This window comes from Pelodiscus sinensis, chromosome 1 (genome assembly GCF_052426305.1).
Source record: "Pelodiscus sinensis isolate ZL-2025 chromosome 1, ASM5242630v1, whole genome shotgun sequence".
NCBI classification, from domain to species: domain Eukaryota; kingdom Metazoa; phylum Chordata; order Testudines; family Trionychidae; genus Pelodiscus; species Pelodiscus sinensis.
In genome coordinates, this window is record NC_143052.1 from 241,253,660 (window position 1) to 241,266,694 (window position 13,035).

A 13,035-nucleotide genomic window follows, 5' to 3' on the forward strand; every position below is an offset into this window, starting at 1 on the left:
AATACAACAAACTAACCACTTGAAAAGGTACTACAGGAAACAATCTTGCATTGGTAGCGGACTGGACTAAATTATCAAGTCATTTTTAATTTCAGGTTTTAATCATCTGTGAAAAGTTTATTGAAAGCAATAAAAATTTCTCCAAGTGGAGGGCGTTAACCTGCCATGTACTTCCAAGCCTTGAAAGACAGAATGTTTTTCATCATAGGTACGAGGCTTAGTTCTTGCACTAATAGAGTATGAATTTCAAGCACAGGAGTTAAATATGCATGAATGCTGAATTGTACTAGTCTGGCCCCTCTCCACATTTTTTTATAAAAGTACCCCTTTAAAAAAAAAATTATAAGTACCCCCAGTACCTACAGTTTTCAGACATACAACATTTTTTCTACCATTGCAACACATTTGTTTAAACAACTTAATCGTAGCTGGCAGGCGATGACATTTTTGGGTGTAAAAAGTACAAAAATAATAAAGCACTGTAAAACTTAAAACAAAAATTCAGTTTTCAACAAATTTCAGTTGTGTTGATGTACCCCCCAGACTTCTCTCGAGTACCCCTGAGGGAACTTGTATCACTGGTTAAGAAACACTGATCAGCTGTGTCTAGACTGGCAAGTTTTTCCGCAAAATCATCTGATTTTGCGGAAAAACTTGCCAGCTGTCTACACTGGCCTCTTGAATTTCCGGAAAAGCACTGACGATCTCATGTAAAATCATCAGTGCTTTTCCGGAAAAACTATGCTGCTCCCATTCGGGCAAAAGTCTTTTTCCGAAAGACTTTTGCGCGACAGGGCCAGTGTAGACAGCACAGTTCTGTTTTCCGCAAAAAAGCCCTGATCGCGAAAATGGCAATAGGGGCTTTTTTGTGAAAAACCGCGTCTAGATTGGCCACGGACGCTTTTCCACAAAAAGTGCTTTTGCGGAGAAGCGTCCTGCCAATCTAGACGCTCTTTTCCGCAAATGCTTTTAACGGAAAACGTTTCCATTAAAAGCATTTTCAGAAAATCATGCCAGTGTAGACGTAGCCCTCTAGTCTAGCAGATCAAAAATCTAATACTCTATGTGAGTTGATGATATTCCAGAGAAACTCACAAGAACATTACACACAAAATGGAACCTTAACAATACACAAGGATCTGAAAAAAAACCCTATAACTGGCAAAAGTTTTCATGAAACTAATATTTTAAATAAAGTGAAATAAAAAGTAAGGATTACTTACCATGAGACAGCGACGCAACTTTGTCTGCCCAAAACAAGGCACTTTGATATTGTTGCTGGAAAAGAATGTTAGAAATGTTAGGGTTTGTTTGTTTCATTATTACAAAAGGTAGAATATAACACTAGATAATTCTCTGACGATTGACCATACTATTTTTTTACAAAAACCTAGAGTTAATTGATTCCCAAATAAGTCAAAGCAGTTAATATATTTGTAAAGACTATTAGGGTACTCCCCCAACATGTGTGATTTACCCTAAATTGAAGCAGAGGCTTTGTTATGAATCCTAGAAATATGAACGATAGAAAAATATCATTTGAATATAATATGAAAGCCAGAGCTACAGATAAGAGCTCCTTTCTATTTAAAGGGAAACTCTTCCAAGTGCCCTAAAAACTGCATACCCTCAAATTTGGTGTGCCTTAGCCTCAGAGAGTAGGGTTAGTGATCCAAATATGGGATCTTTTTACCAAGCAATATGAGATACAGTTTCCCAAATAACAAAGATTTTCTTAGCATTGACAGATTCTACCAGTGCTTCCAGTGCACACCTTAGTCAAACCACAAGTCTCAGATTTACCCAGTTAGTATAAGGCGCTTTTGGGAAGCAATACTGGATACATTAAAGAGTCTGGCTATACAGACAGATGCAAGCCTAATGTTCATGCACCAAATGGATTTGTCTACACATCTGCAGAGTTCCTGAGAGACTGGAAACCAGCCATGACTCTCAGGACCTGTGAGACTCAAAATGACATGCGATGGCCACTGAACATGAGCAACACCTGAACACTATGAATTAACACCCAACTCTTAACTCTGAAAATGAGATGTAGACATGAAGTTATAATATGCCTCTGTCAGAGGATTTTTCTTGGGGACCAGAGAGGAACATAATCCAAGTTTTGCTGAAAACACAACGTATTTTTGAAAAGAAAAGAAATTATACATTCCAGTGCTTCCTACATTAAGCACAGCTAAAAGTTGTGCTTAAGTTAGGGCTGTGAATGTTTACCAGTTAACCAGTGGTGGCTGGAGCAGTTCCCTGCCTGCCATGGGTAGATGGCTACTTCCACTCTATGGGGGGTGGGGGGACCTACTGCAGAGAGGAGCTGGTTAACCAAATGGGATTTTACACTCTTTGCTTGAGTTGTGCAAGAATGCTCTCAAATGGTGTTTTGGCATCATTTGGGAGAGTAGCAACAGCATTCTGGTACCTCTGACTGGTGTCCCCACTAGGAATGTTAAAACGTGTTTATTTAGGTAAACGTGTAACTGCTGAAATTTTCAGCGGTTACACATTTACACATGATGGGGGAGGGGGGAGAAGGACAGGTGTCTGCATCCCACCCTGCACTGCTGCCTCTGTATCAGCCGATACAGAGACAGCAGTGTGGGGAGGGGGGTGTGGGAAGGGGGGGGGGAGGGATTGGAGAATGGCAGGCAGCTCCATGGGAGTTGGTACGTGAGGGACGCTGGCTTAAAAGGCATCTCCCCGCATGCACCAGCTCTCACCTCCCAGCACCCCAGCCTGCTGTATGGGGGGCGGGGGACACATATATTTTAACATTTCCTGGTTTTCAAAAGTTTGAGATCTGCTGAATTTGATGTTTTGGAAGGGTACAAGATACCACTGGGCAGTCTTAACTCTGCATTAATTAATGCTGTTGTAAGGGATAATTCAGGATCTGAACAAAGCAATATTCACAATATATGGGAAATTTTCAGACTGAACATCTTATGCCATTTATTGTTTTCCTCCATCCCAAAAGGGACTGCATGGAACCTCTAAGGCTGAAGTGTATAAATAAAGGTGGCATATAAATATCAGATATAATTATTATAGGAAGGGCTAAAAGCAGAGCCTATTAAGGTTGTCCAACACATCCCACTATAAGGCCCTGATTTCAGTTAATTGTAACTTCACCCAACTACTTAACCAATATGGAAAATGTTGGCCCATCTGTCCCACCTATTTTTAATAGCTGTTTTTACAAACAAGATTATAAACATGTTTTCATTAGCAAATTAAAAGAATACTCTAGTGAGCTTTTTCTCCAGTGCTCAGGATGAGCAGCCATATTCTGTTTTCATCTCCTAGTTCAACACGTAGCTCTAAGCTTATGTACTGTACATTATTCAAACCCTGCTCTGAAGAAAGTGATTTATTTCCTCATTGGATTTCTTCGGATCTATCATAGAATTACAGCAGTCCACATATTAAAAGCAACATACGTGCATAGGCAGGGCTCGACAAATAATACAATCTACTTGCCTGTGGCGAGTAGATTGTAACCCGGAAGAGACGGGTTCGGGCGATCTGCGCATGCGCAGATCGCCGGACAGAGTGGCTGGCGAGCAGGGCTTGCCACGGTTCGGCAAGCCCTGTGCATAGGAACACATTAGAAGGGTCAAGCACAAAATAACGATGTAAAAGACTAGTCAACTATCCGATACGGATACTATTTTGACTAGTCGATATCCCCCCCCATCTCCTTTGCTGCCTCTACGAGGTAGAGACAGCAAAGGGGGAGGGGAAGAAGGAGTACTTCAAAGTGGCAGCGTTGCACATCAGCATTTCAAAGGGGCAGTCGCTGCTCAACTGATCTGCAGATCAGCTGCGCGGTGGCTGCCCCTTTGAAACTACCCTTTTCAAACTGCTGCTTCCCCGCCTTTCAAAGGGGCAATGGAACCCGGGGTCATCTGGGGACTCCCCAGCTGATCCCGGGCTCCCTGAAGCACTTCCCTGGACCTGATCCCCGGAGCTGGGGAGCTGATCCCAGGTTCTGGGGAAGTGCCGGGAAAACTGGGGTCAGCTGGGGAGTCCCCAGTTTACCCCGGGGCTCCTAGTGGCATGCAGTGTAGCATGGAGCCCAGAGTCAGTGGGGGACTAGGAGTCCCCCGCTGATCCCGGGCTCCATGGCTTTGAAATGCACAAGAGCCCCTGCTGTGCATTTCAAAGCAGGCACACCACATGCAGCCAGGAATCAGTGGGACTTCCCACTGGCCCCAGGCTGAAGGCGGAGTTCCACATTCCTCGTCTGAAATGTACAAGAGCTGTATATTTCAAAGGAGGAATGCAGAAGTGCCTATCGACTAATCAATTAACGGCATTTTAACATCCTTAGCACAAAATGAGATTAAACTAGCTAGGGACAGAAAAGGTAACAAGAAAACATTACAAGGAAGAGGAAGACCAAGGTACTCCTTCAATCAGAAGAAGACAATAATAGAAAATACAGAACTGGCTGTAGTTTTAATTTTTTTTTTTTCATTTCAATTTTCACTAGGGATGTTAAAATATGTTTAAGTAAGTAAACATGTAACTGCTAAAATTTTTAAGCTGGCTCCCCATGCACACCAGCTACTGATACAGAGGCAGCAGCACAAGGAAAGGGACGCAAGGTTTCCCAAGAAGCTGGTATGTGCATATTGGGAGCCTGCGTGTAACCATGAAGGTTAACCGTGTATACCAGGAGTCAGCAACCTTTCCACAGTGGCGTGCCAAGATTTAACCCTCCTACTCTGGGCCATGCCATTCTCCCGTGAGGAGAGGGAGGAGTTCTCTCTACAGCGTGCCCCATGGACCACCTGGCTCAATGCAAACCTTTCTGTGGACTACCAATTGCTAATGGAAACTCATTGTTAATTATATAACTATACCTGAGCCATTTTGCTAGTAAGGATGTTACATTTCAAATAACTGACTAACTGAATAGTTGATTCAATTTCCATCGTCTATTCGATTAGTCGATAGTTGCTACATTACAAAGGTTGCTACACTACAAATGTGCTCTAGGGATGTTAAATAACGATTAATTTACTAGTTGAGTAGTCGATGGAATTTCCACCAACTACTCAATTAGTTGATAGGCATTCCTCTCTTGAAATGTACAAGAGCCCCTACTCAGAATCCCCCTCTGACCCTGGGCTCCATGTGGTGCTACCGCTTTGAAATGCCACACGGAGTCGGGGTCAGCTGAGTCGTCCCCAGCTGACCCTGGGCTGCATGTGGTATTTGCCCGGAATGCTGGATCAGCTGGAGACTCCCCAGCTGACCCCAGGATCAACGCAGCACTGCCACTTGGAAATCCTGCAGCGGTGTTTCAAAGGGGCAGCACTGCATGGAGCCCAGGGTACAGGCTCCATGCAGCGCTGCCACTTGGAAGTACTCCCTCTTCCTCCTCCTTTTGCTGCCTCTATCTGATAGGCGCTTCTGCTTTGAAATGTTGCATGGAGTCTTACACTGGGATCCCCATGGCATTTCAAAGCAGGTGTGCCACACAGAGTCCCGTGTCAGCAGGGGAGTCCCCAGCTGATCCCGGGTTCCACACGGTGCTGCCACTTTGAAATGCTGCATGTAATCTGGTGACACCCCAACTGGCCCTAAGCTGTACGCGATGTTTCAATATGTCAGCACCATGTGGAGCCCAGGGCCTAGCTCCAGGCTCCACGCAGTGCTGCCACTTTCAAGTACTCCCTCTTCTGCTCCCCCCCGGCCTGTTTCTGATAGAGGCAGCAAGGGGGAAAGGGGGGAGAGGGAGCGGAAGCGACTAGTCATTCACATCCCTATTTGCCAGTGAGTAGCTAGGGAGAACGCTTTAAATTATTCACAGATTTCTCATGTTAGTTTATCAAACTTCATTTAAGTAAAGTAAAATATTATGTCCAACACAAAAGGTTTCAATGTTTTCTTTATTTATGGCAGAGATGGGAAACCATTTTTGGGTTGGGGGTCACTGACCCACAGAAAAATTAGCTGCGGAACACAAGTGAGAAGCAAAAAAACTCCTCCCAAAACCCCTAATCCTCAGGGAAATGAAGCAGGGATTGAAATGAAGTGGTCTACGGTTTTACTTTCAAAATGGTGCTTTTTTGAAACAGCACCATGACGCGATTATGTAAATAAAGTGCAGAATATTTATATCCCCGCTTCATTTGCACTTTCAGAGTGCCTTTGTTGACAGAGGGATGTAGTCTAGACACAGGTTCACTGATGTGGCCCCCAACTTAGGCACCTCACTCTTCTGGCACTCCAGCTCCCACAGGGTGAGGAGAAGGGACAGGGAAGACTTGGTTTCAGGGCTTCCCATAGGCCAGATTTACTGTTCTTGGGTTCCAGAGTTAGTGGATTTTGTGGACCCCCTTAGGTTCTAGGGTGGGAACAAAAATGAGGGGTTCAATGTGCGGGACAGGGCTGCCAGTGAATGGGATAGGGATGCAGGATTTGGGTGAGAGGTAGGGTGCAGGACGGGGTGAGACAGGGAAGGTCTCCTGTTTGTAACAGGAGAGGGTGGGGAGTGGAGGTACGAAAGGGAGTTTGGGGGTGGGAGGGAGTTGGAGGGAGTAATACAGAAAAGGTGAGAGGATGAGAATGCAGCCAAAGAGCTAGCTGGGGAGGGAGGCAAAGAAGTGGGGAGTAAAGGAAAGTGCAACTTCTGCCAAGTAAAATTATATCCACTCATCATATCTTCCTCTGCTCCAGCCTCACTCCCCCACAGCCTGATCCCCTGCATCACTCCATGCCCCTCTGTGCAACCCCTATCCCCTCCTATCCTGCCCCCACATCCTCCTTCACATCCTCCCTCCTGCCCTCACATTCCTGTGCCCCCAGAGCACTCATTGGCAGGGCAGCAGCACTGTTTGCAGCCCCCTAGGAGCAGCACTGGGGTGAGGAGAGGTTCAGGGGGAGGGGCAGAGTCTCTCTCCTGCTTGGCCCAGCCCTTCGCCTATAGGCTGCAGCAGGCAGAGCACAGGGCTGGCTCCAGCCAGGCTGCGCACAGTGGGGGGCTGGGGAAGGAGCTCCCCACTGGCACACAGCCCGCGGGGAGCAGTGCAACTCAGCTCAGGCCCCAGCGTGCCATGTGTGTCAGCCACCCAGTCCCAGCTCTGAAGAACAGGCCCAGCCCTGCCCCCTCCCAAAGCAGGAGGCAGCCCCAGGGACACATATGGGTGCCTCTCCCATCCCCTTCCCCACAGCAGGAAGCTGGAGCTGGTGCTCAGCCTGCAATTGCATGGCTGAGGCTAGGGCCGCAGCACAGGTTCCCCACAGCACGGGGAGAGGGCTGAGCTCCTGTCCCACTTGCAGGTAAAATAAAAAACTGGCTTGTGTACCACTTGTGGCAAGTGTGCTGGAGATTGCAGACCCTTGGTGTACACGGTAACACTTGCATATCCTTAGTTTTCACCAAAAAAAGTTACCAGTAATTGGATGACTTACATAGTGAGTATCAGTGCAAATACAATAGGATCTGAAACTAAAATAGGAAAAGAGTAGGTTAAGAATTATCTATAAGTTAAATGTCTTAAAATCAGCAGAGTCTGAGGAAATACATCATAGGATAGCCTAAAGATCTCTGTGCCATCAGTGATTATCTTTGAGAACTTGTGAAGGATAAGACAGTGGTTCCCAAACACTGGTCTGTGCACTGGTGCCTGGCTATGAACTGCTGGCTGCAGCACACTGCCTGGCCATGACCTGCTACGCAGCTGCTTGATGATTGGCCACGCAGCTGCTAATTGAGTTAGTGTGCTGCAGCTGGAGCCAGGACTGTAGTGAAGCTGTCCCTACTAGAACTGCCTCACCATGGCCCCGGTTCTAGCTCCAGCAGCTGCTAAGCAGCTTGGCTGGTGGGGCCGTGTGGAGAGCAGCTGCTCTGGCAGTGCCATATGGAGGGAGGCTGCAGCTAAAGAAGCAGCTCCTGAGCGCCTCCAGGCCAGTCTCCCACCCCGCTTCTCATGCGGGAGGAGAGACTGAGGAACCAGCTGCCCTGCAAGCATGCTCTCCTCCCACCCATGTTGGCGCTATTAGGCAGGTTCCTTCTCCCTCAGTGGGAGCCTCCCACTGCTCCCAGCTCAGCAAGCATGCACACACAGGTAGCTGTTGCAGCCAAGCTGTGCTGAGCCCTTGGGGCTGGCTTGGGCACCCCTTGGCGGAGTGGCCAGAGCTGAGCAGGGACTGCCACTATCGAGGCAGCTGAGGTGGAGTGAGGGGACCAAGCTGGAGTAGCCCTCCGAGCTGGAGTCAGTGCCCTGCCACTATCACCTGGACCTCGCACCTCCTCCACAGAAAAGTGCAGCCTTGGATCACTTTTCAAAATCTTGGAGTGGCCCCCCCACCAAAAATTACTGCCCACCCCGAGCTATATAATTAACATAGCTGGATCTGCATATCTTAATTCAATCTTTCCCTGTAGTGTAGACGTGGCCTTAGACAAGCTATCTATTCATTCTGCTGTTCAATTTGAAATAAATCAGACCTGATTTTTTGCAAAAGGCTTTCTGATTATTTGGCACATGATCTCTTCCAAGTACTACTAGGGATGTGGCTTTCTCCCCTTGCTGCCTCTACCAGAGTCCCCAGCTGACCCCAGGCTCTATGTGGCACTGTCCTCTTGGAAATGCACAGGGAGCACGGGTCAGCAGGGGGCTGCTTAAGTCTGCCACTGGCCCCGTGCTCCCTGCAGCAGCTCCACCTTTACAGTGCAGCAACAGCCCCCGCCTGTCCCAACATGTTAAGGGTGGAGGTAACCCCTATCGACTAACTGACCATTCGATTAGCCGCTTAATCGACATTTAACATCCCTAAGCACCACTCCCATTGACTGCAGCTGTGAGTGATGAGCTCGGCTGCAGCTCAAGCCCCCGAGGTTTCCAGCTGCCCGAAAAAGCGCCCCGTGTGAAGGCTGGTGTAAGACTCTTGCTCACCACCTTTGTGGCAGAGGCAGCCGCAGCATCCAGTGCCTGGTCTGGGAGCCCTCCTGGGGAGACCATGGTACCACCCCTGCTGCTTGCGCCGTGCGGCAGGCGCGGTCAGTGCTCAGCCCGGCGGGAGCGGCGCCTCCCTGTGCCCTGCACGAGGCCTCGCTTAACCCCCCGAAACAGCAACAACGGCCGGGAGCCCCGCGCTGCGCGACGCTCTTTCATGCCGCCCGCCGGGACACGCCCCGCTGTGAGGGCCCCTGAGGACCCAGGGGCGGGGACGCCCCCAGAGCCGGCCCGGCGGGCCCCGAGGCAGGCGCTGAGCGGGGGAGGCTGCGCGGCCGCTGCCCCTGTACCTGGTCTATGTACTGCCGGACCCGCTTCCTCAGGCGCTCCAGGTTCATCTCCCTGCAGCGCGCACGCGCGCCGGCCGGGCTCGGGATGCTCCGCTCGCGCAGGTAACGGTCTGGCTGTCACGCGCCAAGCCCGGACGCCCTGCGCTCTCTGCCGGCCTGGTTCTCTAGCCGAAGACGGACCGCGCGCGGTAACGTTCCAACCCCCCCCCCTTCCCGCTTCCGGTGTCATGCACGAAGTGCCTCCCAGAAACACCGCCTCACGCCGATGGTTCCTAGCGCGTGCGGAGCCGGGGTTGTAGAGGAGGGCGGGGCAGCAGTGTGGTGTCGCTGAGGGGGCCCCGCGCTGCCAATGCTTGTTACGTTTTTGCCTGGTTTTCTGAAGGATCCAGCTCCTGGAGTCCTATTAATATGCCCCTTGCCATTCATGGTGGGGAAAGTCCCCAGCCTTAGAGCCACAGGGAAAGCATGGCCCAATGCACCCTGGCTGCGTCTACACTGGCATGATTTTGTGCAAATACTTTTAACGGAAAAGTTTTGCCGTTATAAGTATTTGCGCAAAAGAGCGTCTACACTGGCACAGATGCTTTTGCGCAAAAGCAAATCTTTTGGGCAAAAGCATCCGTGCCAGTGTAGATGCTCTCTTGCGGAAGAAAGCTCCGATGGCCATTTTAGCCGTCGGGCTTTCTTGTGCAAGAAATTAACGTGGCTGTCTACGCTGGCTCTCTTGCGCAAGAGGGCTTATCCCTGAGCGGGAACATCGGAATATTTGCGCAAGAACCACTGATTTTGTACAGGGGTGCAGTGCAAGAGGAGGTGAGGGCTCCCTTTGGAAGTGCAGGCCTAGAAAATAGCAAGACCATGCTGCAAATGTCCTTGTAGTTACTGCAAAGTAAAGTGTTGTGGATGTGCAAATATTAGTAAACTTTAATGAAAGAATTATATTCTTCAGATGGGATATTGGAGCACAATTTTATGTGTTTTGGTAGTAATATATAGTAAAGTATCTAAGGAAAAAGTGCAGAAATATAAAGCAAAACTTGTTTCATATTCAAAATAAAATAGAACATGTGAGTTATACAGTTTTTGAAAAGTATGATTTAACATCTAGTAAATGCAGATGTATTACATCTAAAAATGGACTTAATCATGCAGTGAATTAACTGTTTATTTGATGTATGTGCCAGACACCAAAATGTAAGCATAGTACAGACTGCATACTAGTAAAATTCTCATATGTCTTTTAATGCTTGGGTATCTGGAAGGAGAATGCTATTTTTAAGATTGAACAATTAGTAACTTTGTTCATCAATCTTCCAAACCCTTCCCCAAACATTTGGTCTAACAGATAAAATGTAAAAGATGATAGTAGATCAGTCTAGAGAATAGGTTAATAAGTGGGAGACCAAGACATTGAGTCACATAGACCATAGCATAAACATTATCCAGTAAAATCTGGTTGTTTCCTTTTCCACAGACTCTTGCAAGTACAAATATTCTCAGAGCTAGATACAGGCAGGATGTGTTCCAGCAAGTAAAGTTAGATAAGTCAAGTGATTTTAATGCACCATTTGTGCTTGATAAAGTTTTAAGTGTTAGTTCATATGTGTTGTCTTAGGTATTTAACAGACTTCTGAAGGATTATATAGCCCTTAAGCTATAACTCATACTGTTTTAATTTGAGATAAGTATACAGTAATTTTTTCAGAGAGCAAGAGATACACAAAAATAACTTTTTAAAAGTAAAAAATTAGTCTTTCAGAAGTTATTTGTTGGACAAATAAGCTTTATTTGTTGATCTTGGTAACAATCAAAGCAATAGATGAAATACTCACTTTCCACCAGATGCGTGGACATGATAAACTAGCAACTCACTCAATACAACTCTATTAAGCATAGGCCCTTTTGGGAACTGTTGGAAAATGTTATTGTTAGAAGTTGGAAGATGGGTCAAAATAAGCATTTGAATGGTAAGAAATGCTGATCACGAGTCATTCAACTTTAAAATAATATGGTTTAAGCAAAACAAAATTGAAAAGGGTACTAGAGAGGAGGGGTCAGTCTAAAAATAGTTAAGGTGACAAGCAAAACTACATATGATCAGAAGAAAGATAAAAGATGTTTTGGGCTTGCTCTGCCCTCAGTCTAGTTTTTTTCTCTCTTTTTTTTTTTTTGGCACACTCAGCCACTAATGTTTACTGCGGCCATTGTAATTTCCAGCTTAACTGAACTGTGACAATCTATATATCCGAAATCACAAAAAAGCACTAGAAACCTTTGTATGCCACTCCTTCTGTAAGTTACCATTTCTTATAGTCTCTGATATTGTTTTCTCTGAGGAAAAGGGATACAATTTTTAGGGCATACTTCATCTTAATTTCCAACTGAAACAACTTTGCTCTGCATCTCTTGGAGTTGGGCCCAAAGAAATTGTGTTCCCGTATTTATGAATTATAACAGTACACAGTACATGTATATCACATGTAAGGGGATGTCTGTTAAGATAACCATGCCCTAAATTCACTTCTGCTAGTGGTACACTGTTAGAAGTCTGTCTTAGCAGCTGTCTTAATTGTGGCCCTACCAAATTCACAGCCATAAACAATGTTTATACTGTACAGATTTCACAAGGAAGACCAGTGTTTCCAAACTTGGAGTTTTGACATAAAAGGGAAAGGTGGGGGGGGGGAGGGGTCAGAAGTTTTTGGTTTTTTTAGGGGGGTTATAGTATTGCCATCCTTACTTTTGTAATGTCTTCAGAGCTGGACAGTGGTGGCTGACGTCCAGGCACCTTGCTGTGAAGGCAGAGCCCCATCAACATTAGCACAGAAGTAGGGGTGTCAATATCATACCATATCACCCTTACTTGTGGGCTGTAAGTAGATAAGCTCTTTGAGTAGGGACCATATCCACCAGTGTGTTTATAAAGGTTTCTTTTGCGCAAAACGGCCCCGTCTACACTGCTTGTTTTTGCGCAAAAACCTCTTCTGCAAAAAAATTGGCAGAAAATATGCAAATGAGAGTGCGACAAATGCTAACGAGCGCTTCATTTGCATTGTCTCTGCCGACAAAAGGCTGCAGTGTAGACGTAGACCCAGTGTGGTGTGGACCATACAGTAAGTCAGTCTAAGCTACGAGTTACATTACTAACATAATTCAAATTGCATAGCTTAGATTGATTTGTCCCCATAGTGTAGACCTGCCCTAAGATTATTTACTAGGTATCGCAACCATATAATAGAAAAGAAGATTATAGTTCAAAATTAGGGAATATTAGTAAAAGGAAATTTTATTCTCAAATAAAAGATATGATTAAAGGATGGAGAAATGATCTAGGCCAAAGTTGGGGACTTAAAAAAATCCTGACATTTACCAAGACTGAGCAGGCGTATTTCCTGTTCTGTACAACTCTTGATCTAATTGAAGACCTCTTGTTGAATCAGATTTGAGATTTTAAAAGATGATCTCCTGCCCTCTAGTGTTCAAGAGCTTCTCAGTTGTGGTAGAGTGTTTTGCCTGCTTTTCAGAACACTTTCCAGTCTTGCATCAGTTGATTAAATAACATCACATTTTTCTCATCTCTGGACACCAGTGATTATCAGAAACTTAGCCAAAATATTAATTAGTAGGAGAAAATGACACCAGATAATTAATTTGTGATCTGGTCATTCACTATTGATAAACTGAAGGTAGAAGAGACGAGTCTCTCTTAACTGTTGAATGCACATTTCTAGTTGCCATCTTTTACTTTTTAAATA

At 46.1% G+C, this 13,035-nt stretch overlaps 1 protein-coding gene across 4 annotated transcripts in view; it reads right to left on the reverse strand.

The window, feature by feature from the left end:
- The window catches only part of CDC16 (cell division cycle 16), a 50,932-nt gene extending 41,429 nt beyond the window's left edge, over nt 1-9,503 (reverse strand). The window contains exons 1-3 of one of the 4 annotated variants that reach the window (XM_089775408.1): nt 9,281-9,503; nt 7,444-7,480; nt 1,224-1,278 (exon numbers count right to left, since the gene is read on the reverse strand). In XM_089775408.1, the coding sequence (XP_089631534.1) occupies nt 1,224-1,226 (3 nt within the window). In that variant the 5' untranslated portion in view covers nt 1,227-1,278; nt 7,444-7,480; nt 9,281-9,503. Of the gene's footprint in view, nt 1-1,223; nt 1,279-7,443; nt 7,481-8,930; nt 9,007-9,280 lie in introns of those variants that run through there. The other 3 variants (XM_006114539.5, XM_075918196.2, XM_075918205.2) reach the window with 3 other exon arrangements.
- Nucleotides 9,504-13,035: the final 3,532 nt, after the last annotated feature.